General features: G+C 48.2%; 2 protein-coding genes across 3 annotated transcripts in view; one reads left to right on the forward strand and one right to left on the reverse strand.

The window, feature by feature from the left end:
* ZNF609 (zinc finger protein 609) overlaps positions 1-7,075 on the forward strand; it is a 223,784-nt gene extending 216,709 nt beyond the window's left edge. For both annotated transcript variants that reach the window (XM_030814550.1, XM_030814551.1), the window contains 4 exons: positions 1,241-1,416; positions 1,723-1,939; positions 2,387-2,465; positions 2,770-7,075. In XM_030814550.1, coding sequence (XP_030670410.1) covers positions 1,241-1,416; positions 1,723-1,939; positions 2,387-2,460 — 467 coding nt within the window. In that variant the 3' untranslated portion in view covers positions 2,461-2,465; positions 2,770-7,075. The remainder of the gene's footprint in view (positions 1-1,240; positions 1,417-1,722; positions 1,940-2,386; positions 2,466-2,769) is intronic.
* A 1,479-nt stretch (positions 7,076-8,554) lies between these two features.
* Positions 8,555-24,535, reverse strand: OAZ2 (ornithine decarboxylase antizyme 2). The gene is given in 5 exon segments (NM_001289954.1): positions 8,555-9,811; positions 10,060-10,145; positions 11,377-11,552; positions 12,436-12,593; positions 24,353-24,535. Coding segments are annotated over 5 exon segments (570 nt in total). The 5' UTR covers positions 24,373-24,535; the 3' UTR covers positions 8,555-9,680.
* Between the last annotated feature and the right edge of the window lie 1,756 nt (positions 24,536-26,291).

Genomic DNA, 26,291 nt, shown 5'->3' on the forward strand with positions numbered 1-26,291 from the left:
CAATGCATGGATTCAGTTGCCAGATCATGTTCACCTGTCAAGTAAGAAGAGCAGTCTGAAGTCAGACTGGGGGGGAAGTCTTGCTAGATTCAGCTTGGAAAAGACAAGCTCTTTATAGTGTTTAAATGTTTTTTGTTTGTTTGTTTTTTGAGACGGAGTTTCACTCTTGTTGTGCAGGCTAGAGTGCAGTGGCGTGATCTTGGCTCACCACAGCCTCCACCTCCCGGGTTCAAACGATTCTCCTGCCTCAGCCTCCTGAGTAGCTAGGATTACAGGCATGTGCCACCACTCCTGGCTAATTTTGTATTTTTAGTAGAGACGGTGTTCTTCCATGTTGGTCAGGCTGGTCTTGAACTCCCGACCTCAGGTGATCCAGCCGCCTTGGCCTCCCAAAGTGCTGAGATACAGGCATGAGCCACCGCTCCTGGCCTTAAATGTTTTTTAACTTGTTAGAAGAAAATGCTCTTATTTAACTCTACTCGTTTTGTTGCCCAAAGAACCATGTGGGGTGCTTCTGGGGTGGAAGGGCACTTCTTTAGCCTCACTCCTTAGAGCTTCCAGCTTCCTACAACAGCCTACATAGTCTCAACATTCTGGTGACATTATTATAAAGCACACTCTAAATAGAAATAAGCTTTTCAAACAGAAATAGGAAATTTCTTATCCTTGAGGTGTTCCTTTCTCCCTGTCACTCACACCCATCAATATAAAAATCATAGTTGCATTTGTTGAGTGCTCGCCCTGAGCCAGGCGCTGTCCTCTGAGATTTATACACATTATCTTTTTTAATCCTCCCTATCACCTTAAGTAATAAGTATTGGTATCTTCATTTTTGATGATGAAGAAACTGAAGCTCAAAACAGTTATTTATTTGCTCAAGGTTACCAAGCTAGTAAGTCTCAGATTAAGGTTTTGAGCCCAAGGCTCTGACTCCAGATCGTGTGATCTTTCCACTTTATCATATCACTTCTCCAAGATGAATCTGAGACCAGTTCAAAGAACAGTATCAGATCTATGGAAGTTGGAAGCAGGAAACAGGGCCATGTTCCTAATATCCCTTAGCTAATTTTTCCTGTAGAGCTCAGTAAAGAAAGGTCAAGCCAACAGTCTTAGCCAAAGACGCGGTGTTAGAAAATACCTCAGCCTGTGCCTAGGAAAGCTGATGCCCACCTAATCAAGCTCACTAAAGCAGAGCTTCCTCTACCTCTCCCATCTCTTTGACTGATTTCTCCTTCCACAGGTTCCTACCTGCCTTCCAGCTACTCTTTTTCCCCATATGGCAGCAAGGTCTCAGGTGGTGAAGATGCTGACAAGGCACGAGCCAGCCCCAGTGTGAGTTGTAAATCCAGCTCAGAGTCCAAAGCTCTGGACATCTTGCAGCAGCATGCCAGTCACTACAAGAGCAAGTCTCCCACGGTAAGAAAAGTACAGTGGTGCTGGCTGTTACCCAAAGACCAGTAAAGCCAGATCCAGGGTCTGGGAGAAGGTGGGCAAGTTCAGGTCCTGACCACAGTGCAGCTTGGCTGACTTGACACTGGCAGCCCCCAGGGCATCTTCTTTATTCTTAGGTATCTTGCACTTTTAGGGGTCATAAGGTGGCGCCCTGGGCATCTCACTCCTGTGGTGTGTGTGTGTGTGTGTGTGTGTGTGTGTGTGTGTGTGTGTGGTTGTATGTATGTATGTCTCACTAAAGTGCTTTTGTGTCTCTGGTTTCCTTTCCAGATAAGTGATAAAACTTCTCAGGAGAGAGATCGAGGAGGCTGTGGGGTGGTTGGGGGTGGTGGCAGCTGTAGCAGCGTCGGGGGAGCAAGTGGGGGTGAACGGAGTGTTGACCGGCCCCGCACCTCTCCTTCCCAGCGCCTGATGTCCACACACCACCACCACCACCACTTGGGGTACTCGTTGCTCCCAGCACAGTACAACTTACCCTATGCAGCAGGTAAGCCTGTTTTCCCTACCACCTGTTGTTTTGTCTTGTTTTGGTTTGTTTATCTTCATCCCAGTAGTAATGTCCACAGCTAGGACCCTCCTACCTGACTCATAAGAATCCTTTTTTAATTTTTTTTTGAGCTTCTAATCTGTGCACAGTCCTAACCTCCTGCAGACATTAAAGCATATGATATTTATTCCTCCCTTGGAGTTTGGGGACTCTTAAATTCCTCCAGAATACTGGCCCTGATAGTCAGAAGAATATGGAACAGGTGTTCCCCAAAGGCAAAGAGAAACAATCAGCTGAGAAATAGAGCCTTATTATCTATCTCCAGCAAATATATCTGGCTGAGTATCAGATTTTTTTTTCTGTCAGCACCCCAAAACTCAGGGAAAAAGGTTAATGGAAGGTTTCTGTGAGTGCTACATACACTAACATGTTCTCCTGCTTATTCAGGGCTTTCTTCTACAGCCATTGTTGCCAGCCAACAAGGCTCAACTCCCTCACTCTACCCACCCCCCAGGAGGTGAGAATGGTAAGTCACTTTTGTTAATTTGGGGCAACACATAATGCCAGGGTAGTTGCTACCTGGATCACAGAATCCCTAGGTGAGGAATAGCTATGAGGGGTCAGCAGTCTGAAATCCATGGAACCCTGGCCAAGCCTCTTGTACAAGAGTCTCCCATGAAGCCATGTGCATCTGAGAGGACCTGTGGAACACAGTGTCCCCTAGGGACCAGTACTGGCCACTCCTACAATTCATTTTCTTGGAGTGCCACCTTGTGGTTGTTTTACCAACAGGCTGAGTGCCTGGTTATCTGTCCATGCTTCCCTTGCAGACACCAAGTGCCCGGATAAAGTCAGCTTCACGGGCCCGGACTGGCTCACCCAAGGAGGTGCTGAAGGTGCCATTTAGACATCAGTTAAATGGTGTTGATCATCCTGTTTGCCGTTTCCACCATGACTGAAGGCAGACCCTTGGCTATCTCACCTCCACCAGACCTCCGGACTACCTGACCCTCCCTCTTCCTCAGGAGCTGGAGAGCTGGTACTTAGCAAAAGTATTTATTGTCTCAGCCACAGTCATGACTGTTGTGGCCTCTGTGGAGATGAAGGCACGGGAAGCAACCAGGGGAACATGGCCTCAGCCCAGAGAAGCCACCGCTCTGTTCCCCAAGCCCTTGGTCTGCTGCCGGAGCAGTACCAGCCCCCCCGCCCACCAGGGAGGGACCCCCACCCCCAAGCACTGGGTAAGGTCTGAAGACAGCACAGCAGCCATACCCCTCACCATCATTACCACCGTCACCAGATTCTGCATCTCCCTAGTGCTTTGCACCCTGGGAATTGGCAGCATGTGGAGGAATTAGAATCTCAGGAAAGAAATTGGGGGTTGTTTTCTATATAATTGTGAAAACAAGGTCTTCAAATGTGGAGACTTCTCCCCATTTACATGAGCACATATAAACGCTCACAACCTAGCCTGGAAAGGAAGACCAAGGCATCTGCCCCAACATGGCCTTGAGCTGCCTGTGAGGCAGGGGGCAGGGGTTCCAACACCAGCACAGGGCTCCCCAGGGACACTGGGGGCAAGCTGGTGCTGGAGCATGAATGACGTCTGTGAAGTAGAACCTACGTCCCCACTAAGTCCTGCTGCTTCTTATTCCCCAACTCCTTGCCCTTTTCCCTTCCCTCCTAACCCCTTGGTGCCTTTCCCAGGGGGACCCCCACACTGGTCTTGCCTCTTCTTTTCCACTGCTTGGCTCTTAAACCTCAGGCAGATAAACTAGTATTCCCCCCAGCCTGGGGAACCTTGGAGTCTGCCAGGTCACCTCAGGGCAAGGCCCAGAAGGCAGCCCCTGGGAGCACCCAGCAGTTCTTGGAGATGTCCTGTCATCTAGCCATCTGATATCTTCCTCATTTGGGGCCACAAATATATACAGCCCAATTCCTCTGTCTACAAGTACATGATTTTATATAGCTCAGTCTATAACCTCCATGTGGGCCAATATAAGCTGTGTTTCTTGGTAACACATATTTCGTTTGAGGGGCCACTGGCCGTGGGAGGTTATTTGTTCCTTAGACCCTGGAATAACACATCCAAGCCATTACTTATTAGAGTCTCAGAATGTACTCAGTGGAGCTGTATTTTGAGGCAGCCAACATTTCTCTGCTTTCCTTAGAAATGCAGTCTCCCAATGGAAGCTTTATACTCTTTGTACTGGGAAAGTGAGGATGATTTGGTAGCTTTATTGGGGTCAGGTCTTCCCCAAGGTGTGGGGAGCTTTAGCTTACTTGGCTTTTGAGATATCATCCCTCTGTTCTCCCCTCCTATCTTTCCATGACCCTCTGGATTGAGAGAGATAAAGACTGACAGACACCAGTGTAGGCTGGAAAAGTGAGTGTGTGACCAGAGTGCCAAAAATGACTAGGAGCAGGAACTTGGCTCCAACTCAGTTTGGAAAATGGGAAATAGGGGACAGTAAGCACAATGCCCAGTAGTAGTTGATTTCCAAGGACCCTGGAACCCTACACATGAGAGGCTTAGGGTCACCATCTGCTCAAGAGGATCCCCTCTGATCTACAGGCCTTTCCCCTAGGTTTCTGCCTCCTCGTTTTTGTTCAAGTTGGGTTCTGAGTCCTCCCCAAAAACCATTGTTTTAGACCTTTTGGCAGGGCCCCAAAACAGCCTCCCTCATACCCATCATTCCCTCTGCCTCCTGCTGCCCTCATGGGCAGTGCTCTGAGCAGTGACCTCCCTTTCCTCCGTGGAAGTAGCTAGTGCAGACACCATTACCCCATCCCACCTGAGTCACCCCAACCAAGAGAGTGACTGAATTTCAGCCTGATTATGCCCTCCTGGAGCTCCTATGAAGTGGAGCCAAGGTTCCCTCTCTGTTCCTGTTTGTTTTTAAATGTTGTGTGTTTTGTATCTGTGGCACTGGCCTGCAGCATACTCTGTATATATTGTAAAGAAACCGTTTGGAGTAATTTTCTTTTGCATTGGGCAGGCATGGCCCTGCATTCCTGCTCTTTCCACTCATTCTGTAACACAGAGGATGAACTTCTGTATTAGCTGGGCAGCCTTGGGTTCTCCAGAAGAGAACAGGTTTTTCTTTTCCTTTTTAATTTTTCTTCTTAAACATTTGGCTGATCGTCATATCCAAGTCTCCGCTGAAGAGTAGGAGCTGCTCAGAAGAGCAGGTGAAAGCCACCATGGCAGATCCTGATGCCTGCCAGGCCTAGTCTTCCCTCTGAAATAACATGAAGCAGCAGCTGTGGAGCTACACAGGTGGGAGCTACCTGTGGCATCCATGACCTAGTCAGAGGGATGAGATGCTCAGCAGGGGTCCCCATCCTATCCCACCCCACAAACAAAGGCTGGAAAAATTTGCTACCAAGGGCCAAGACCACCAGACCAAGCCTGTTTATGAGCCACCCCTGCCCAGGCCCTCACAGACATTGCTCACTGGGCTTCCCATAGAGGAGAAGCTAAAGAGAGAGGGGTCCTCATCCCCAGATAGACCAGGCAAGGCTTGGAGAGCTGCTCTTTAGGATCCACATCAACTACTTCCTCATTTTAAGGTATGGCAGTTCTCTTCATCCCCTTTTCCTGCCTTGTACATGTACATGTATGAAATTTCCTTCTCTTACCCAACTCTCTCCACACAAGGTCAAAGAACCACACGCTTAGAAGGGTAAGAGGGCACCCTATGAAATGAAATGGTGATTTCTTGAGTCTCTTTTTTTCCAGGTTTAAGGGGCCATGGGAGGACTTAGAGAGTTGCGAGTTAAGACTGCAGAGGGCTAGAGAATTATTTTATACAGGCTTTGAGGCCACCCATGTCACTTATCCCGTATACCCTCTCACCATCCCCTTGTCTACTCTGATGCCCCCAAGATGCAACTGGGCAGCTAGTTGGCCCCATAATTCTGGGCCTTTGTTGTTTGTTTTATTACTTGGGCATCCCAGGAAGCTTTCCAGTGATCTCCTACCATGGGCCCCTCCTGGGATCAAGCCCCTCCCAGGCCCTGTCCCCAGCCCCTCCTGCCCCAGCCCACCCGCTTGCCTTGGTGCTCAGCCCTCCCATTGGGAGCAGGTTGGGGCGAGCTGGAGGCCCGGGCTGGAGGGGCAGTGTTGCTGTTCATAGATTTTGTTCCATTGGCGTTGCTCTGTTGGATTTAATTTCAGTCTTCCTGATTCTTCCCTTCTGTAAAGTGTACATTACCAAGTTCCTTGTTTTTTTATATATATATATAAATATATATATATACAAACTGTACTCTTTTTGCCTTTGTACATTCAGGCAAGAAGAGAAAATAAATCTTTTTAAGAGACAATCACAAATCTGTGAGGGCTGCTGGTTATTTCTCCTGGAGTTTGCTGCTGAGCTGCCTCTTCCTTCCTCCCAACTTTCCTGTTCTCCCTCAGCTCTCCTGATTTTCCTGGCCCTGCTCCATATGCATCCTCAGCTTCACTTTCCCTGGCTGATGGCAAGCTGTTGAATCCAGTGTCCAGACTACCTGCCTTGTAACCCTTTTCTGCCCAGCATTGTTTTCTGGCTTGGCCACTGGCTTAGCCCAGGAGCTTTACTCTGTGCCCTGGCCTCCCCTCTCTTCACCTTTAGATTTCCATTCACCGAAGTGGCTTTGGACCCCTGGGTACTCTGGGACCTATTTCCTGGAGGCCCTGGCTTGGGACACTCACCTGTGAAACTATGCAGCTGGGAGCTCTGCCTAAGAGTTTGCACTATTTAAACCTGCCTGGGAGTTAGGACAGATGGTTTTAGGAATGACCGGGAAACTACCCCTAAAACTCCCCCCACATTCCAGCCCCTAAAATGCTCTGATCCAGAGCTCAGAGGATGATTCCCAGCTGGTGGACTCCTGTGGCTACCCCATCAGAACAAGGGCTAAGGGTTTATGGGTCAAGAGTATTTGATCAGAATTTTAAAGGGTGGTACACTCTGAAACACAGCCCAACCAAACCATTGTTTGGCCGCTTTCTCTTTTCCTCTACCTTCCTCCTCCCCACTTTTTTCCCTTTCTCTCTACTTCCTCTTCTTAATTGGCTTTTGGAATTGCAGTATATTTTTAAATTATTTGTTGTATTTATTGAATAAAGTTTTTAATGTCCCTGTTCTTAAATTTAGACTTAGTTTGCCTTTCACACTCCACCCCCACCCCACCCCCAAAATATTCTACCTTCTAAGTTGCTTTTTAAACTGTAGTGCAGCCTTTTGGGTACCATATTTCTTTCCTGTCAGTGGTCTTCAATAGCAAAAGTTTTTTTTGAAAAGGGAAATCTTGACTGGGTTTCCAATTTAGCCTTTGTGACTCTAGCCGTATTGAAGAGGAATCACCAATAGGTGGCAGCAGAATCTCAAGCAGGTTTCTTGGGAAAAAGTAAGGGGCTGAGTTTTGTCTTGGTTTTCATCTGTCTTGTAGATTCCTTGTGTTTGTTTAATATCTGCATCCTAAACTGCCAGCTGCCTCTAGGAATTACCTGCCCAGTGGGGGACACCGGATTTCAACTGAATGTCTCTAGTCCCAGACTTGCTCTAATAACATTTGCCAGGCACGGTGGCTCACGCCTGTAATCCCAGCACTTTGGGAGGCCGAGGCGTGTGAATCACTTGAGGCCAGGAGTTCAAGACCAGCCCGGGCAACATGGCAAAACCCTGTCTCTACTAAAAATACAAAAAATTAGCTGGGTGTGATGGTGGGCATCTGTAATCCCAGCTACTCAGGATGCTGAGGCAGAATAATCAGCTGAACCCAGGAGGCGGAGTTTGCAGTGAGCTGAGATTACACCACTGCACTCCAGCCTGGGTGACAGAGCGAGATTCCATGAGAAAAAAAAAAAAAAAAAAACTTGGGATTGGAGCTCATTACTTTTAATGAATACAAGTTAGAGTCCAAGATTAATGACTTGGCCCACAGTGAAAACACAAGCAGGCTCCATAAAGAGCAATGTGAGAGCCACAGCTCAACAGTAGACAGTTTCAAAAATGTAGGAGGTGGAAGAACATGACCTTCAATTGGCAAAACAGAAGGAAAAGAAAAAAACTGCCAGTAAATCTTTCAGAAATTAAAAAAACTGTGGTGAAGAGGATTCCAGCCCCCTTGGTGCCACTGAGAGCTTATTCATCAGGCTGTGGTGTGGGGGACTGGAAGCCACACCTTAGGACGCTGAGCTCCAAAAGGAGAAAACTAGAACAGGGAAGGTGTGTGCTGCATCCTTCAAAGAAAGACCTCACGAATGGGAATGTCAGGAGCTCCATGCAAAAGCCAAAACCCAGTTTCAGGACCCAACCGCCCCAGCCTTTTACAGAAAAGGAAGAGTTAAGGGCAGATTGGATCTTGGGTATAGCCTCTCCTAGATGAAGCTGATGTGTACACATCTGTCTCTCCAGGGGGCTCTGGCAGTGAGTCTCAGACTCCTAGCAACCCCGCATTTCACAGTGTAATACGGCCCCAGAGACCTCGGCCAGTTTATCTGCCCTCCTACACTGCAGCTTTTTTCCCAAGGAGCACACACCACACCTCTATTTATTAGGCTCTGGACTCAAAACAGTTTGGTAGGGAGTTGGTCCTAGTTCAGAAATAAATAAAGAATAGACCAACCACAACTTTAAATCAGTTTATTGACACAGTAACACAACACACTTGCCTGCCTGACATCCCCATCCCCCTCACCCAATCTAGATCTCTCCCCCTTCCTCTCCCCTTGGAAAAAGCTGTTTAGTGAAAACAGTTAAGGGCAGGCCACTTCTACACTCCCAGCTACCCTAGGCCCTGCAGAGCAGGGTCTCAGACACTACTCAGAACCTGGTGGGGAGGTAGCTAGTACTATACTCAGCCAGCCAGAAGCATCCAATCCCTAAGAACAGATTGCCCCACAATTCCCAGGCCCTGAGTTGCTATATATTCCTCTTCCTTACTGATCTTTGTGACCCCAAGAAGGAGACCTTGAGGCCTGGGCCTGCAGCCAGGAGCAAGAACTCCTGGCAGTGATTTGAGAATTAGAGTTTGGCTAGTGTTTTTAAGGCCCAGGCATCCCCCAAAAAAGCCCTGATGGTGGGAGTAAATTTCAATGCCCCTATTTAAAATGTACTGATAACGTTGAACAGATATTAAGCCAGCTTAACCAAATGCCAGAATAACACTAAGCTGTAAAGAAGGAGGGGTCGGACCTGCTTACTCCAGGCCAGACACAAATGCACACAGAGAAGCCCAGGTAAGAGTGTCAAAAAACAACTCAAGGACACTGCCCAGGGACTGAAAAGCCTACACTCAGGAGCCCCTGGGGTGACAGGAAGCAAAGAAAGAAAATACACAAGTCTTAATAACCAAAACAGAAAGCCAACAGCAGGGAAACCTGAGCCTGACAGTGCTGCCCACCAGCCCTCCAGGCCATGCCCCTGAACCCAGACAGTCCCTCCCCCTCTAGGCAATGTCCTCCCCTAGGCTAGATAGAACACATCACACAGCGCAGTTTAGAAAGCTTCTAATGCCAGTTCATAAACATCTTCATTTACTATTGGTGATTACATGTGAATAATATGTTTATACTGTTCTTTATGGAAAACGATTTCAACGAGTCAACTCTGAGAACACAATAGGCAACCCTCACCCTGAGCCCCTCAGTGTCCTTCCCTAGACAGCGAGGAGCCCTCTCGTCTGTCCCAGGGCTGCCTAACTTCCCCTCTTCCCCTACTGTGGCTCTTGGGTAAAGCATCCTCTATGACTATTAGTCCTCATCAGACAAGTTCTGGTCCAGGGGATAAACCATGAACATCACATCTGGCCGAGAGGGGACACAGGGATGGCCTGGACGTACAATCTCAAAGCCCAAGAAGCTGAAGGTCTTCAGGAGTGGAGCTGCAGAAGACAGAGTGTAAAAAAGTCTGATGAGAAACACAAGGGTAGGCTGAAATCAAAACCCAAACACAGATGGAACAAATAAGCACTAGGCTTTTACTAACCCTTCGGGCACTTGCCCTCCTGCCATGATTTCCCAGGGTTTGAAAGACAAATTCAAGAGTCCCACCTCATCCTGGAGGTGCTCCCTTCTCTCCCCCAGGCCCCATTGTCTGGGCTGTAAGGCTCACACCACTCTGACTCCTCACCTCTGTCTTCTCGGCCCTTCCTGAAGCAGATGAAGACATAGTTCACTTTCATCTTCTCTTCAGCAAACTCTAGCAGTGCTAACAATCTGCAGGAAGCAAAGAGAAGTACTTAGGCCCATCACCACCTTCCTAGACCTCCCTCCCATTCACACCCCACCCCCACCCCTACCAACCCAAAGGCTTTTCTGAGGCCTACAACCAGCAATATAAATACAGAAGCTCTGGGCTGGGCACAGTGGCTCACACCTGTAATCCCAGCACTTTGGGATGTCAAGGCAGGTGGATCACGAAGTCAGGAGATGAAGACCATCGTGGCTAACACGGTGAAACCCCATCTCTACTAAAAATACAAAAAACTAGCCAGGTGTGGTGGCGGGTGCCTGTAGTCCCAGCTACTCAGGAGGCTGAGGCAGGAGAATGGCATGAACCCAAGAGGCGGAGCTTGCAGTGAGCCGAGATCGCACCACTCCACTCTAGCCTGGGCAACAGAGCAAGACTCCGTCTCAAAAACAAAAAAAAATTCAGAAGCTCCAGGAGGAAGATTCCTATGTCAAGACCCCAAGAGCCTTGAATTCAGAAAAAAAAAAAAACAAAAAAAACAACAACAACAACAACAAAAAAAACACAGTGCCTGAGAAAAATATTAACTTTTCTCTTCCTGTAATTGGACATCTGAAAGTAACACTAGCCATCTTAACTAATGCTGTTCACAAGACAGAGTTTGGGGCCTAGAAAGAAAACCCAGTTCTTTGGGTGTCCCCCAGATTGCCAAGTTTGATATGATCACCTGCCACTGAGAGGGACACTCTGGGCTCTAACACTGCCTAAAAGGATTTTCTCAAGAGCCTAGGACCACTCAGGAACTCTGTCCTCAGGACATTTCTTACACATCTTGGCCGCTTGGAGGGTCTTTGCCCAATCCAATAAAATCCCACTTACCTCTGAGCTTCCTGGGTGGGGTGTGAATGGGAGGGAAGTCTAGGAAGGTGGTGATGAGCCTAAGTACTTCTCTTTGCTTCCTGGCCTTTTAAACTACACTACTGTGTAGGTTACAGGGGGATTTAGTGTCAGAGTGAACCATGGGGCGATTAACCGGCAGGCATTTGGTTAATGTGATAACAATCTGCTTTAATTATAACCTAGAGCAGGCCTGTCTTACTGGCTAAAAATAACCTGTTAAAAAACAGTATCTGCTTGGGGAGTCTAGAGCTAAGGGAGAAGGCACAGACTCCCCTACAATTCTGTTAACCCACAGTAAACATATACTCTTCTCTGGAATGGGACCTCCTTTCCCTTCCCCAGCATTTGGCTCTTTACCCTTCTTTGCTCCCATCAGCTAATAATCCATCTGGGATTTCTATAAACAGGCTCTGGCTGGACAGGACTGCATCCCAAGAAGAGACCTTCACCTCGGTGACCTCATACTGGAAGTGGACGATGTGAGGTTTTCCATCATTCACAGGGAGGTCCTGGGTCACAGTGAGCTTCTCGTCCTGGGAAGGAAAGCAGGGCAGAGGACCAGGTCACTACTGCTTCTGGCCATATCATCCACTCCCTAATCTAGGCGATGCTGGGAGTCTCCTTAGGCCAGTCTCAGGGTAGCGTGGGATAGAGGCCATGCTGAAAACGCAGAGCTTCATGATGGCTAAAAGGAGCTGTCACTCACCAGGCACTAAGACCAGTTGATGGTGGTAAAAGCTAGCAAAGCAGGAAGGGAAATATTTACCTAAATTGTCCACTAGGTGCCAAGTACAAAGTGCTGTCCCATATATTACCTTTATCATCATGACAAGCACTTGAGATGGTAATTAACAACTCCACTTTAAGTCTGAGAATAATGAAGCAACTGACCCAAGGCTCCAAAGACAGTGAATGGCAGAGATGAGATTCAAACCCAGGCCTCCCTGACTCAAAAGCCCACGCTTTCCCCCAACACCATGTTCTTTTCCTTCCCTGTCAGAAAGGGAAACATCAAAAACAAATGAGGATATGTGTGAGGGTTTGGCTGGAGCCCCAGTCAGCCAAAGTCTGATTCCAAGTGGACTGTAGGGTCCGTGTTATCTTCCTTGGGCACAATCTCAAAAGCCCAGAATTCAGCTGCCCTGCTAACCTTCCATCCCAGTCTTAGTGAGAAGCTAAACTAACTTCTGGGCCTCAATTACAGCAGATTAAAAGGCAACAAATGGTGCTGATATCTTTCCCCTAGTATTCCCAATAAGCCATGCAACAGCCTCAGCTGAAAGAGTCCTTCACAGTCCCCCCACTGGCTAGGCTAAGAGCCGGAAGACTAAGAAAGTGATTACTCCCCTTGAGCAGCAGCTCAGTGGAGTCTGAGAAGGCTCCATCCCCAGCCTTCCATCCCAGGGTCCTCCTTACCTTATATATTAGAGCTGAGAGAGAAGGATCCCTGCCGCCCCCTCGCCCACCGGGGATCTTCGACAGTGGGTGAGGGGCATCAGGAGCACCACAGAGGCCCTGGAACAATGTGCCTGCAGCACTGGAGCTGGGGACAGTTACTCAAAGGCAAAATACTACTGCAAGAGACAGAGAGGGTGAGACAGTAAACACCAAGACTTGAACATTTTTTTTTTTTTTTTGAGGCGGAGTCTCACTCTTGTCGCCCAGGCTGGAGTGCAATGGCACGATCTCGGCTCACTGCAACCTCCACCTCCCAAGCTCAAACAATTCTCCTGTCTCAGCCTCCCGAGCAGCTGGGATTACAGGCGCATGCCACCACGCCCAGCTAATTTTTGTATTTTTAGTAGAGATGGGGTTTCACCATGTTGGCCAGGCTGGTCTCGAACTCCTGACCTCGTGATCCACCCACCTCAGCCTCCCAAAGTGCTAGGACTATAGGCATGAGCCACCGCGCCCGGCCAAGATGTAAAGATATAACTCAAATCCCACCCCCACCCCATCCTGGCTCTCTCTAAACAAGGGAAGGCTTATGAAGGCTCCCCAGCTGCCCCAGTCCTGTGGGCTTCAGCTTCCAGAATTACGCTGCTGTCTTAAGGGGAACCCACCGGGTTGCAGAGGCATGGGGAGGGAGTCTCAGGAGGGCCAAGGGACTCCAGCTGGGTATATCTGACTGGAGGAGCACCTAGCAATCTTCTAACAAATCACTGTGGCACTGGGCAGACCTTGGAAATCACCAGGTCCTGGCTTACCTGCCAAGCCTCAAACCCTGTGCCAGTCTCTTTTCATTTCCCTATGGTGCCTCAACCACCTATGTGGCAGAATCAAAAAGGCCCACATAGTTACAGGCTGGAGAGGGGAAGTCATGTGGCCTGGGTACCCTGTCCCTGAGGAACTCTCAAGGCTACTTCCCCAGTGATGGCCCCATCCCCCTTCTGAGCAAAGGAACTGGGGTGAGAAATTTTTTTTTTTTTTTTTTTTTTGAGACAGTGTTTCACTCGTTTCCCAGGCTGGAGTGCAGTGGCACAAACCTGGCTCACTGCAACCTCTGCCTCCCAGGTTCAAGTGATTCTCCTGCCTCAGCCTCTTCTGCGTCAGCCTCCCAAGTAGCTGGGATCACAGGCATGCGCCACCACGCCTGGCTAATTTTGTATTTTTTAGTAGAGACAGGGTTTCACCATGTTGGTCAGGCTGGTCTTGAACTCCTGACCTCCAGTGATCTGCCGGCCTCAGCCTCCCAAAGTGCTGGGATTACAGGCGTGAGCCACCACACTCAGCTGGAGTGAGAAATCATTTAATCAAATCCCTCGATGTTAAGAATAAAACTGAATCCAGGGATTTGGCTCCCAGAGCAGAGGTACACAATAGTACATAGAATACTGTGATGTCTGATTTGCCCCTGGTATGCCACCAAATGCTGGGCCTTCTTGCCCTTCTTTGCTGATCCTTCCGTGACCTGAGCGTGGGAGGTCCGGTAATAGTGATGTGGTCAGAACACACACTCAGATGTGCTGGGTGCAGGGTATGTGCTGGGAGAGGAGGATACATGCTATGACCTGAGTAAGGAATCCAATAATCAGACAGATTATAGCAGGTAGAAGGCTCCTAAAAGAGCTGTCACCTTACTGGCCACCTTGATTTTCGGATGGACCCAACAGGGCTGTAGATCTGCTCAACTGTCTTTGAATCCAACTTAGTGGTTCCTTAGACTGAGATGTAGTTCATTCCCTAGGCCAAGGGCAAGTGAAACAGAGAAAGAGGTAAACTGTGTGTGCGTGTACACACCACGACTCAGCAACAGGCCTGTTCCCCAGCCACCATACATCAGCCTCAGAGCAGCTGGAATGCAGTGGATACATTTAGGGGGTATTGCTGGGGCCAGCTCACACAGTTGTGCACATCTCTTGCCAAATATGTGTTTAATGATGTCATGTTGGTAGCTTGAACTGGCCAAAGGGGGAGTATTTACACTGCAAAAATCCCCAAATGCTGTAAGTCAGGGCTTTTTTTTTTCCCTGAAAGCCATTGTAAAACGGTGTGAGGTAACTATTCTTCACAATGTCCTTTGCTTTATATAGCATGGCATGCCAATTTTGGACTCTTCTAAATGAAGAGCAACAAAGCTGAACTCACACCTAACATGGCAATGGTACAATAACCAAAGGGGCAGTCCTATTAGCAGAACTGTATCTGCACTCCAGCTGAAAATGGAAGTCCAAACCCGTCACTGCTCAGCTCCTAGGATCTGTTCTTTCAAAGATTTCAACTGGGGGCCTACAAGTATACTTGGAAATTTCTTTGAGAAATGGATTTCCCAGGGAAGTGTCCACGGGTGAGGAGCAGCATCAATATCTAGGGGTGCACTTTGGGAGGCCGAGGAGGGAGGATCACTTGAGCTCAGGAGTTCAAGACCAGCCTGGCCAACATGGCGAAACCCCACCTCTACTAAAAGTACAAAAATTAGCCGGGCGTGATGGCGGGTACCTGTAATGCCAGGTACTCAAAAGGCTGAGGCAGAAGAATTTCTTGAACCCAGGAGGTGGAGGTTGCAGTTAGCCAAGATTGTGCCACTACACTCTAGCCTGGGTGACAGAGCCAGATTCCTCCTCCCCCCCCAAAAAAAAAAAAAAAAAATCTAGGGGTGTAACCACATATCCACCTCTTCCCTCCTCTGGAAAACCTCAGGTCATCCTCACCTCCTCCACTCTCGGCCTCATCAACAGCTGTTAACAGAAAAGGCTGAACTGGGCACGGTGGCTCATGCCTGTAATCTCAACACTTTGGGAGACAGAGGCGGGTGGATCACTTGAGGTCAGGAGTTTGAGAGCAGCCTGGCCAATATGGTGAAACCCCATCTCTACTAAAAATACAAAAAAATTAGCCGGGTGTGGTGGTGTGCACCTGTAGACCCACCTACTCAGGAGGCTGACACAGGAGAATCGCTTGAACCTGCGAGGCAGAGGCTGTAGTGAGCCAAGATTGTGCCACTGCACTCCAGCCTGGATGACAGAGCGAAACTTCAGCTCAAAACAAAAACGGCCAGGCGTGGTGGCTCACGCCTGTAATCCCAGCAGTTTGGGAGGCTGAAGTGGATGAATCACCTGAGGTCAGGAGTTTGAGACCAGCTTGGCCAACATGGTGAAACCCCGTCTCTACTGAAAACACAAAAATTAGCCGGGTGTGGCGGAGTGTGCCTGTAGTCCCAACTACTAAGGAGGCTGAAGCAGGAGAATCACTTGAACCCGGAAGGTGGAGGTTGCAGTGAGCCGAGACCGTGCCACTGCACTCCAGCTGGGGCAACAAGAGCAAAACTCTGTCTCAAAAAAACAAAAACAAACAAAAAAACAGAAAGGGCTTAACAGAGGACTATGCTACTGTTTTCAAGGACAGGAGTTATTTTCTGCTGGGGACAATGAGCGATTGTGATTCCCCCTTCTAATGTGTTAAGGGGCAGAATAACAGTGTCCAGACTAGAAAAAAAAGACAAGGGTTTGGTGGGGGAGTTTCCCCAAGCAAATGCACACACATGCACCATATCATATGATTCCCTTCTCATTCCCCAATGACCATTTCTCTGTGCTGAGGTTCCTGCAGGGGCATGAGGAGGGCTGGACCATGGGAGAAAGCTGGTTTGCTTCTATTGGTCAGTGGAGCTACCCAAAGATGGGGCAAACCCCTCTGGGATAGACAGATTATCATCTTGTATACAAAGAGAATTAATTAGGTTCACAAAATAACCCTATCAATCACCAAGGCCCTTGCAATTCTAGAATTCTGGTGCCAGGCTCCTACTTCCAAAGGAATTATTCCTCAAATGGTCTTTAGATGAGCAAGCTACATTCAACCTCTGCCTGGCATCCCAACTGCCATCTTGATTCTTAGCTAATTTTTACTTGCAAACAGCAGAAGCAATGGGCCAACGCACTGAAAAGACGAGAATAAAGTGAGGATATTTTTTTTAGACCATAATACCCTTTGTCTTCCTAGAAGTAATCCCTGGAGCCTGCCTGCCCTGTGTCCAGCACTATCTATGAGCTTGTGATATTTCTTTCTTTAAGCTAGTCATATTTAGCAGTGGGGCTTGTGATATTTCTGGTTTCCTGATCTCTCTCCTCTTCAAATAAATGCAAGATATCTACGCCATGGTAACATGTCATTTACTTCCCCACTCTCACATACAAGGATCCTGGAGGCTCTGCTCCTCTCCCATAAATCTGCGCAGGAAAGCAAGTGTGTGTGAATGGGGGTGGAGGGGTGTTTCAAGCCCCCACTCTAGGAACTAGTTCCAGTTCCCTAAAAGAAACAGCTGGGGTTTGGGATAAGCTTAGCAGACAGTAGATCACAATAATTATCTTCATCGTCCACATAAAGCATCTGTTATTAGTCACTTGCTGTGAATGGCAAATTGCTTCTCTTCCAAAAAACCTGTCATTTCTGAAGTGAGAAAGGAAGGGGGATGGGTACATATGTGGTGGTTAAAGACATTAAGGGGCATGAAATTACCCAGTAATGGCCTTCTCTTCTAATAATGGCTTTACTGTTCAAATGGTATTGAAACTATGCCACCAAGCCCATTAGGAATAGTGAATCCTGGAAGAATTTAAGCACAACAGACAGTGACTTCTAAACACAAGTCTTCCTATCATAAGATCCAAACCAGGTTGGGTTTCATATTCAGTTTAGTCTTGTTTCTAACTGGCTCCTATCCCCAGCTTTTTCCAATCTTTCCTTACCTCCTGGTCACACCACTTGAGGGCAGGCATTGTTTAATCTCAACCACCTAAAGGATGATTTAAGAAACAGGCTGTGTAATCCCAGCACTTTGGGAGGCCGAGGCGGGCGGATCACGAGGTCAGGAGATCGAGACCATCCTGGCTAACACGGTGAAACCCCGTCTCTACTAAAAATACAAAAAAATTAGACGGGCGTGTTGGCGGGCGCCTGTAGTCCCAGCTACTCGGGAGGCTGAGGCAGGAGAATGGCGTGAACCCGGGAGGCGGAGCTTGCAATGAGCCGAGATCGCGCCACTGCACTCTAGCCTGGGGGACAGAGCAAGACTCCGTCTCAAAAAAAAAAAAAAAAAAAAAAAGAAACAGGCTGGGCATGGTGGCTCATCCCTGTAATCCCAGCACTTTGGGAGGCTGAGGTAGGAGAATTGCTTGAACCAGGGAGGTGGAAGTTGCAATGAGCTGCGATCACGCCACCGCACTCCAGCCTGGGTGACAGAGCAAGACTCTGTCTCAGAAAAAAAAAAAAAAAAAAAAGAAGCTCAGTCCTTTTCAGAGGCTGAAAAGATCAGGCTGATTAAGGAAAATCAAATGTATCAGACTGAACCCAAACATCTAGCTGGGCTGGTCCTGCTTTGGAGGAGAAAAAAATATATATATCCCATGCCGGAAACTAAGGTGTCAGGTATCCAGCATACAAGGCAATTCCGAAGAGAGATGGAAGATTAGAGCCCATCTGTTAGTGCCTTTTATTTTCTCAGTGATAGGACATGCCCTTGGAAACACTCCTCAGAATACATATGAGTGCTACTAACATATCATATCCTGCTGCCTCTAATTTAAAGTGCCTGTGAAACTGTTGTCTGAAATGCCCTTAGCAGGTTACAATTTCACACATTGACTACAGACAGGCAGCGTATGCAGCAGATGTACAGCTAGGCAATGATGATGGTAAATAAAATTTTTATAATTCAAATGCTATTTCTAAATCTCTAGGGTACTTACTATTTAGAATTAACCTTAAGTCTCTTGATGAAAGTAAAGGATCTTCTGTTAAACAATCACTTCTAGCCGGGCACAGTGGCTCACACCGGTAATCCCAGCACTTTGGGAGGCAGAGGCAGGCGGATCACAAAGTCAGGAGATCAAGACCATCCTGGCCAACGTGGTGAAACCCCGTCTTTACTAAAAATACAAAAATTAGCTCGGCGTGGTGGTGCACGCCTGTAGTCCCAGCTACTCGGGAGGCTGAGGCAGCAGAATCACTTGAACACGGGAGGCAGAGGTTGCAGTGAGCCAACACTGCACCACTGAACTCCAGCCTGGCAACAGAGCGAGACTCTGTCTCAAAAAAAAAAAAAAAAAAAGGACTCACTTCCAGCTGTCTTTAGTCAGTTTTGATTTACATACAGTTGGTCCTCTGTATCCACAGGTTCCACATTCGTGGATTCAACCAACCATGGATCAAAATTACTCAGGAAAAAAATAAATAACAGCACAATTCTTAAAAGTACAAATAAAAGAGCACTAAAACTATTTACATAGCATTTACATTGTGTTATGTATTATAAGTAATCTAGAGATAATTTAAAGTATATGGGAAGATAGATATAGGTTATATGTAAATACTACACTATTTTATATAATGGACCCTTGGATTTTGGTAAGGGGGAGGTCCTGAAACCAATCCCCCACAGATGGCTACCAAACGAGTACAGAGTACACAGAGTAGAGATTCCATATAAAAGTAATTCTGTGAGTAACTTCCACTTAGCTACATCTGAAAAATACTTGAATTCAAATTCTCCTTAATATACTTCTGATCATGTTTCACTTGAATCAGTGGCCTCCTTTGCTCATTCAATTCTGCACCCTTTCTCTCTAGTTTCTATTACCTGTCAGAGAAAGTCAGATGGCCTTGGTATTAGCTACCTTTTGGTATCAATTGAAGACTGAAAACCACATTCTCAACACATTCATTTCCCCCTCTCAACCTCTTCTGACCCATTCTTGTCTCAGGCCCTGCCTCATAGAACACCCAAAGGTGCCCTCACTTCCCTCATACCGGTTGCTTTTACTCTGAGACTAGGAATGTCTTTGATGACTAATCCCTACGCAAAAAGATGGGCCATCACTTAGCAAAACAGAAAGTAAGAAAGGTGGGAGGGTGATGACCACCTCCTGTCTAGTGTGGCCGTACAGGCTGATTTCCAGCTGCCAATGCCCCTTCCATCTGAGAAAGGGCCCCTGGGCAAATGCCAGGCATAAGTCATTTCACTAGGGCTATTCTGCGTTCCACAGGGAATCTTCTTGCTAAGCACAATTATAAAGAAAATGACATCACCACTCTGAATCACAGGCTGAAAGCAAAATTGGGTTTTGGTTGATTCTCCACAAGAAGCACAGTTATAGTGGTAGCTAGAATATCTGTGCCTTTGAGGTTTGCTTATTACACAGCTGATATTGGTACATATGCCAAAGGAAGGCACAATCACATATGCTACCAGAGGCGAGTGGATAGCTAGGTAATCAAGCTTTAATATAAGACTTTACTTTTGCATATTAAGTACCTCAATCTAGTTTGTAGAGTAAGGTCATCACACAGTGCCAGCCTCTTCCCAGGATAGAATTACATCATTGTTTACATAGTATCAAAGGCCTAAGAAATTTTCTTAAGGTTTATCTTATACAAAGCATTTTACACTACTGCTGCTAACCGGACACTACCTGTTTTGTTCACTTTAAGTGACAAAATTCTTGCCTGCCTACTTGTCCATTTCTTGTCTATAACTTTTTTTTTTTTTTTTAAGAGATGGGGCATCTCACTATGTTGCCCAGGCTGGTCTTGAACTCCTGGGCTCAAGCAATCATCTCAGCCTCCCAAAGTGCTGGGATTACAGGTGTGAGCCACCATGCCTGGCATGGTCTGTAACTTTGGCTTCATAACCTTCTAAATCATGGCACCAACTTGAATTAACACTGTATACTCTTTCAAAAAGGGATGAATTACTCATTTTGTTTTTCTAGAAATGCACATTTGTAACATCCCTCTATCCCACTCCTCAGTCCCCTTTTTTATATTTTTGAGCAGCTCTGAGGCTAAATTTGGATTTCTTGGCAGAGTGAGGAATTACTATTATTAGCCCACACTGCTTTCTGAAGCATAGCTCTGATTTGGGGGGATTCCTGACTATACTAGGAGAGTCTCTCTCTCTCTCTCTCTCTCTCTCTCTCTCTCTCTCTCCTCTTTCACTCTCTCCTCTCTCTCTCCCCTCTCTCCTCTCCCCCAACCCTCCTACCATAGAGTGACATTGAAGGCACATCATTGGAAAACTGGCTCTCCCTACCACCCCATGCCCAACAAGCCATAGTGTCAATAAATAAGGAATAACTGAAACCACACCCTTTAGGAAGAGACAGAAATTTCATTACCCAGGAAACCACTCAGTGAAGATGCTGATAGTTCTGATATGTTCTTGTGCCCTGCCCCCTTCCCCCAAAAAACCACCTGCAGAACCAAATGTTTCTCCTCAAAGCCCATCAGCACAGATTGATAATAATATCACTATCAAGCCAGGGCTAGTGCTTCTCTACATACTGTACTGTCACAGGTACAAAGCAAGCCCTAGACAGATACTGTCTCCCTGCCCCCGCAAATCCAGGGAGAAAAAGGCCAGGAAGCTTGATTTCCTTGGATTTAAACCTCATGTTCAAAAAGGATAATAAAGGTGCTTGTACTTGTATCTTCTTCCCTCCCCCACCATCAGGAATTCTGACATTTTGGAAGTACCAATCAGAATAACACTGGAAAGGAAGAGCCTTGTTTTCAAAACACAGTGCCAGCTCCTCTGAAACTATTTCTTCCAGGAAACCAAGCCTCCACCTCCTGAGTTTTTCACTGGAGCCAGGGAAGCTGAAAATCCCATCCCCCACCCAATGGGAGCTAAATTCCCAGCCAGCTCCCCACTCTATGGATATGAAACACTCGAGAACACTGACTGGGAAGAACATCTCAGTCGGACTTATCATAATCCCTAGTTAGGACTCTACCAGGATTCCTTTTAGAAAGTTAGGGGCAGGCCCAAGGAATCTAGGAAACATGCTATGGAAATGGGTTTGCCATCACTCAAAGAAACCAGACACCCTGCACACAACACCCCACCCCCAGGCCAAGAGGAGGAGCCTGATCCAAGGCCTAGCTCCTACCCAGGCCCTGGCAGGCCAGTTGGTTCCTCTCTCCACCTGCCTCTCATACAGCCAGGCCCCTCAAATTACCAACACGCTAAGCAAGGGCCCTGGAGACAAGCAAGCCTGTTTTGCCACTTAGGAAGCCGGAAAGAATTTTCGAGTCAAGTTAACCCAACCCCCTCTTCTTTTCACATGTAAGCATACTGGCTCAGCCAGAACTCAGGTCTTTCAACCTCACAGTTGGTGAAGACTCTTACATGTTGGTTCCAAGTTGCTCAACTCTCAGGGCTCAGCCTACAAAAGATTCGGCATTTCGACCAGCTCAGTCCAGAGGACTCCAGACAATGACTGCTGAGACCACCCCACCTTCCAACCCCCACTACAGACACACAAAAAGAACAGGAAAAAAAAGTCTATCTTACATACCCCTTGAGTGGGTTTTGTGGTAGGTCCCTCTGCTCCCCTCCACCCCTGTGCTTCATCCTGCCCTCTCTCACACCTGCCATCTATCCTCAGCACACACGGCGCCTTTGCCATAAGTAACACCTTTGCATCCAGCACTCTCCGAGTCTATATCCTCCTCCCCCTCCTCAGCTCCAGAGGGGCTGAGTTACGGAAGATGGAGTGAAAGAGGGGAATGCAGAGGGGATGAACATGGAGAGTCTTGGAAAAGGAAACTCTAACAGCTGACGGGCTGTAGGGTAAAGAGAACATGGGAGGCAGGGATAACAGGTCAAATAAGACCATAACAAATTATCAAATGGGGAGTGAATTTTCTTCCTGCATGTAAAGAAGAAATGAGGGGGAAGGCACTAGGTAAGAGTCTGAGACTTGGGGGAAGAAAATGGCCAATGGCTGAGAACTGAGTACAGACAGGAACTTCAGAGGCTGTTGCAGGTATTGTATCTTGGGTACTTCTGGACAGTACCTGAGAGAGAAAGACTAAGAAATCCCTGAAGAAATTGAGCCCAGGAGGCAGAGGTTGCAGTGAGCCCAGATCGCACCACTGCACTCCAGCCTGTGCCACAGAGTGAGACCCTGTCTCAAAAAAAAAATTCCTCAAAGAAAATTAGGCCCTTGTCAGTAGAAAAAGGGCTGACACCCACTACAGGAATAGGATGGGAAAAGCTGCAGGAAGGAAGCAGTGGTTTTTAACCCCGGCTTTGCATTATAAAGAATTACCTGGGGAGCTTTAAAACTATATGCTAATAATCAGGACACTCTAGGCCAATGAGACCAATCTTTGAAGGTGGGGCCCAAGTGACTGATTTCTCAAATGTGAAGCCAGGGTAAGAAACTGAAATACAAGAAAAGCTGAAAACCCAGTTGGAATATTTAAGGCTGGTGCTGTTAACAAGTGGGAAGGGAAAGTTGAGAGACTATTTCAGTAAGAAGAGTGCCCAAGTTTGAGAGGAACCCTGAGTGGCAGTTAGAGGGCTCTATGCAAAGAAAAGCAATAAAGAAGGCAATGCTTTTAAGAGGAACTAGTCTAATTCTGAATAGAACATGGCCCGATTTAAGGAAGATTTACAGGGAATGGATCTGCTTGCAAAATAATGAGGCCCAAGTGAGAGGCAGAGGCCATAAGGCCAAATCTGGGGACAAAAGTTCTGGTGTGGGGAACTAATGCGCTTCAGACACGGTTTGGACAGGACAGCAACAAGTTTGGGGAAAAAATGAGGAAGAGAATTAGGTCCATATTGTAAATGAAAGCCATCCTGATGTATAAGGAGCAACTGGGATTAAAAATTCTAGGGAATTAGGAAATTGTGGAACAGTTTCAGAGAACAGAGGCAGAAATATGGGATATATTAAAATTTGAGGGAGAGATAGGTGAGAAGGGTTGTCTTGGAGAAAGAGAGGCACGTAGAGAAAGGAAAATTGAGCAACTATCTGCAGGGGGAAGGATATACCATGCAAGTTTGGAAAACCAGGGTGCTCGGTCTGAGAAAGATGTGCAGCCTTTCTCTAATTAATGGGGGAAGACTAGGGTCGGGTTTTGAGGGAGGAAATTGCAAAGGTCTAGTGTCCAGAATATAGAGCTTGGTTTGAAGGCACTGGAGGTACAGGGGGAAGGTTCACTGGAAGCGGGATGGCTGAGTCCTGTGATCTAATGATCCAAAGACGGGGTTCAGTTAAGAGGGGAAGGAGAAGGATGAGTTCCAGCTGAGAGATGTTTAGAGGGTAAGAATGTTTCCAAGAGTGTTGGGGGTATACCATTGGGGCAATAGGATGGAGCACAGGAATCAAACCCAGTGTTTGATAGATAAAAGGAATGGCGCTGGGAGACTGGGAAAATGGGGCCAAACTGGGAGAGGGGTGTGGAGGGGGGAAGGTGGGGGGAAGGTGGGGGAAAGATGAAGCTGAAGTATGGGACCAGGAGGAAGGCTGGACATCCGTGTAAGGGCTGCTAGGAATGAAGAGAATGGGGGGAGGGTGATCAGTGGGGATAACTGAGAACTGAAGGATGGAGGTTGACTTTGCGGGGGGCAGTGATATGAGAAGAGTCTGGGTGGGGGGTGCAGTTTTCATCAGGGAGGGGATTCAAAGGGAAGGGTGAAGTGACTTATAAGGCGAGTAAGAAAGATTTGAGGAAGCCAGGAAACAATTTGGGGAATCTGGATGCGGGGGAAAGCCCAGTTTGGGGAATGGGGCACAGTTCGGTGGGGCTGAGGGAAAAAAGGGGACCTGCTTGGAAGGTTGGGTTCCGGCTTTTGGGGGCTTTAGGGGAGGAGAAGGCCCGGATGAGGGGGATGGGCCCGGCTGAAGAGAGGGGGCTAAAGGACAGAAGGAGGCCCAGTTGCAGGGCTGAGGACCGGACTACGGTGGCTGAAGTGGTGAACGGACCTGGCTGGGGGCGGATGGCCCCGCTGCGGGGGCCGGGGGCCGGCTAGGGGTATGTGAGAGGCCCTCTGGAGCAGATGAGGGAGGATGGGGGCGGGGAGCCTGGGCCGGGCCGTTACCTGTCCTGGGTGTTTATCATCCTCGGCGGCTCTGCTCAGGGTGGGAGGAGGCGGCGCAGGGAGTGGATAGGTGGATGAGTGGGTGGGTGTGGGGTCGCGCGCGCGGGGTCGATCTCTGCGGGCTAAGTCCCTGTCAGGCCGCGGGCCGAGCGCCTCCTCCTGCCTCAGCGAGCGCCTGCCTCCAACTGACCCTCCCCGGCCGCCGCCGCCGCCGCCGCCGCCGCCGCCCCGCCCCGCCCCCGAGTGCCTCATCTGCATATCCCCACCCCAGCGCCGCGCGGTGTCCTGGGAAACTGGGGCCCACAACAAAGGGCAAAGCACCGCCCCGCCTCCGCGCAGGCGCACCAGGGACCGATCGTGGGGGTGGGGGTGGGGGGGTGGGGGTGGGGGTGGGGGGTGGGGGTGGGGTGGGGTGGGGGTGGGGGGTCCGAACGAAGGGCAGGCTGTGCAGGAGGCCATGGCCAAGGCGGGGTGGCTCTGCCCGCGGCTGCGGCAGCGCGGCCCAGAAGATGCGTTGTGTTTCCGGTAGTTTTCTGTGAGGATTGACTCAACCTGGTCCTCATCTCTATTCCTTGTTTGCGTGGGGCCGAACAGGGCTGTGCCATTTGGAAGGATATTAAAACAAAATCAGAAATCTAAGAGAACTACACACGTATTAGCACCATTCCCAGTCTGAGTCCAGGCCCACAGATCTGTTATCTCAGCTCATAATGCAGATCAATAACCTCAGCTGTCAGCGTAGATCAACAATCTCAGCATCTGGCACACATCTCATGTCAATCGTCAAGGCTGCTCCAAGCACTGGCTTAGGGTCGGTCATCTGAAGCTAGAACTCTGTAGATCATGAGCACAGTTACAGCAAGACAGTCGTGGAAAGCGTCGTCACTAACTTGTTCACAGTCACTTCAGATCACAATCAGTGCAAGTTACTTCAATCGATCATGCAAGGTTACTAGTTCAGTCACCTCCATCATTATCCCTACTGATCCTTATGACAGATTAGTGCCTGAAGGCCACAGTCACCGGTGCGCAGACCCCTCCTCAGATCACAGTCCTTGCAGGTTACAATCACAGACACTGCAACACAATCATCAAAAGCCCCGACTCTGTTCACAGTCAACCCAGATTGCAATCAAGAGAGGTCACATTATCTCAGATCACAATGGGTCACTCTGTCACCTCAGATTACATCCATTCAGTTATTCAACACATAATTATTTTATTTATTTATTTTTGAGATGGAGTCTCTCTCTGTGGCCCAGGCTGGAGTGCAGTGGGATGATCTCAACTCACTGCAACCTCTGCCTCCCAGGTTCAAGCAATTCTTCTGCCTCAGCCTCCCGAGTAGCTGGGATTACAGGCGCCCACCACCACACCCGGCTAATTTTTATAGTTTTAGTAGAGACGGGGTTTCACCATGTTGGCCAGGCTAGTCTTGAATTCCTGACCTCAGGTGACCCACCCACCTCGGCCTCCCAAAGTGCTGGGATTACAGGCATGAGCCACCGTGCCCGGCCCACTAGCCAGATTTCATATGCTTAATAGCCACATGTGGCTAGCAGCCACAGTATTACACAGTATACACATGGAACATGTCTATCATCGCAGAAACTTCTACAACAGCACTATATCCCATCACCCCTCTATCCCTGTCTACCCCAGTCACCACCACAGGTTCAAGTCCCTTCTCATCCATTGCCCTCACACTGGCAATCTATCAGACTTTGCTTCCTGCCCCTAATCATACCCTCCCACTGTGCCTTCTGCAACGTGTGATCAGCAAATTCTTCCACATCCTCAGCCTTTTCTCAGCATCCTTGCTTTATCTGAAACATGGCTATCCACTAACCGCTGCTTCTCCAGCAGCTCTGTTAGGTGAATTCTGTTTCTCATTCTCATGTGCCTCAGCATCAGAAGTGGGTAAGTGTATTCCTCTCCA

This window comes from Nomascus leucogenys, chromosome 6, assembly GCF_006542625.1.
Source record: "Nomascus leucogenys isolate Asia chromosome 6, Asia_NLE_v1, whole genome shotgun sequence".
Classification (NCBI taxonomy): domain Eukaryota; kingdom Metazoa; phylum Chordata; class Mammalia; order Primates; family Hylobatidae; genus Nomascus; species Nomascus leucogenys.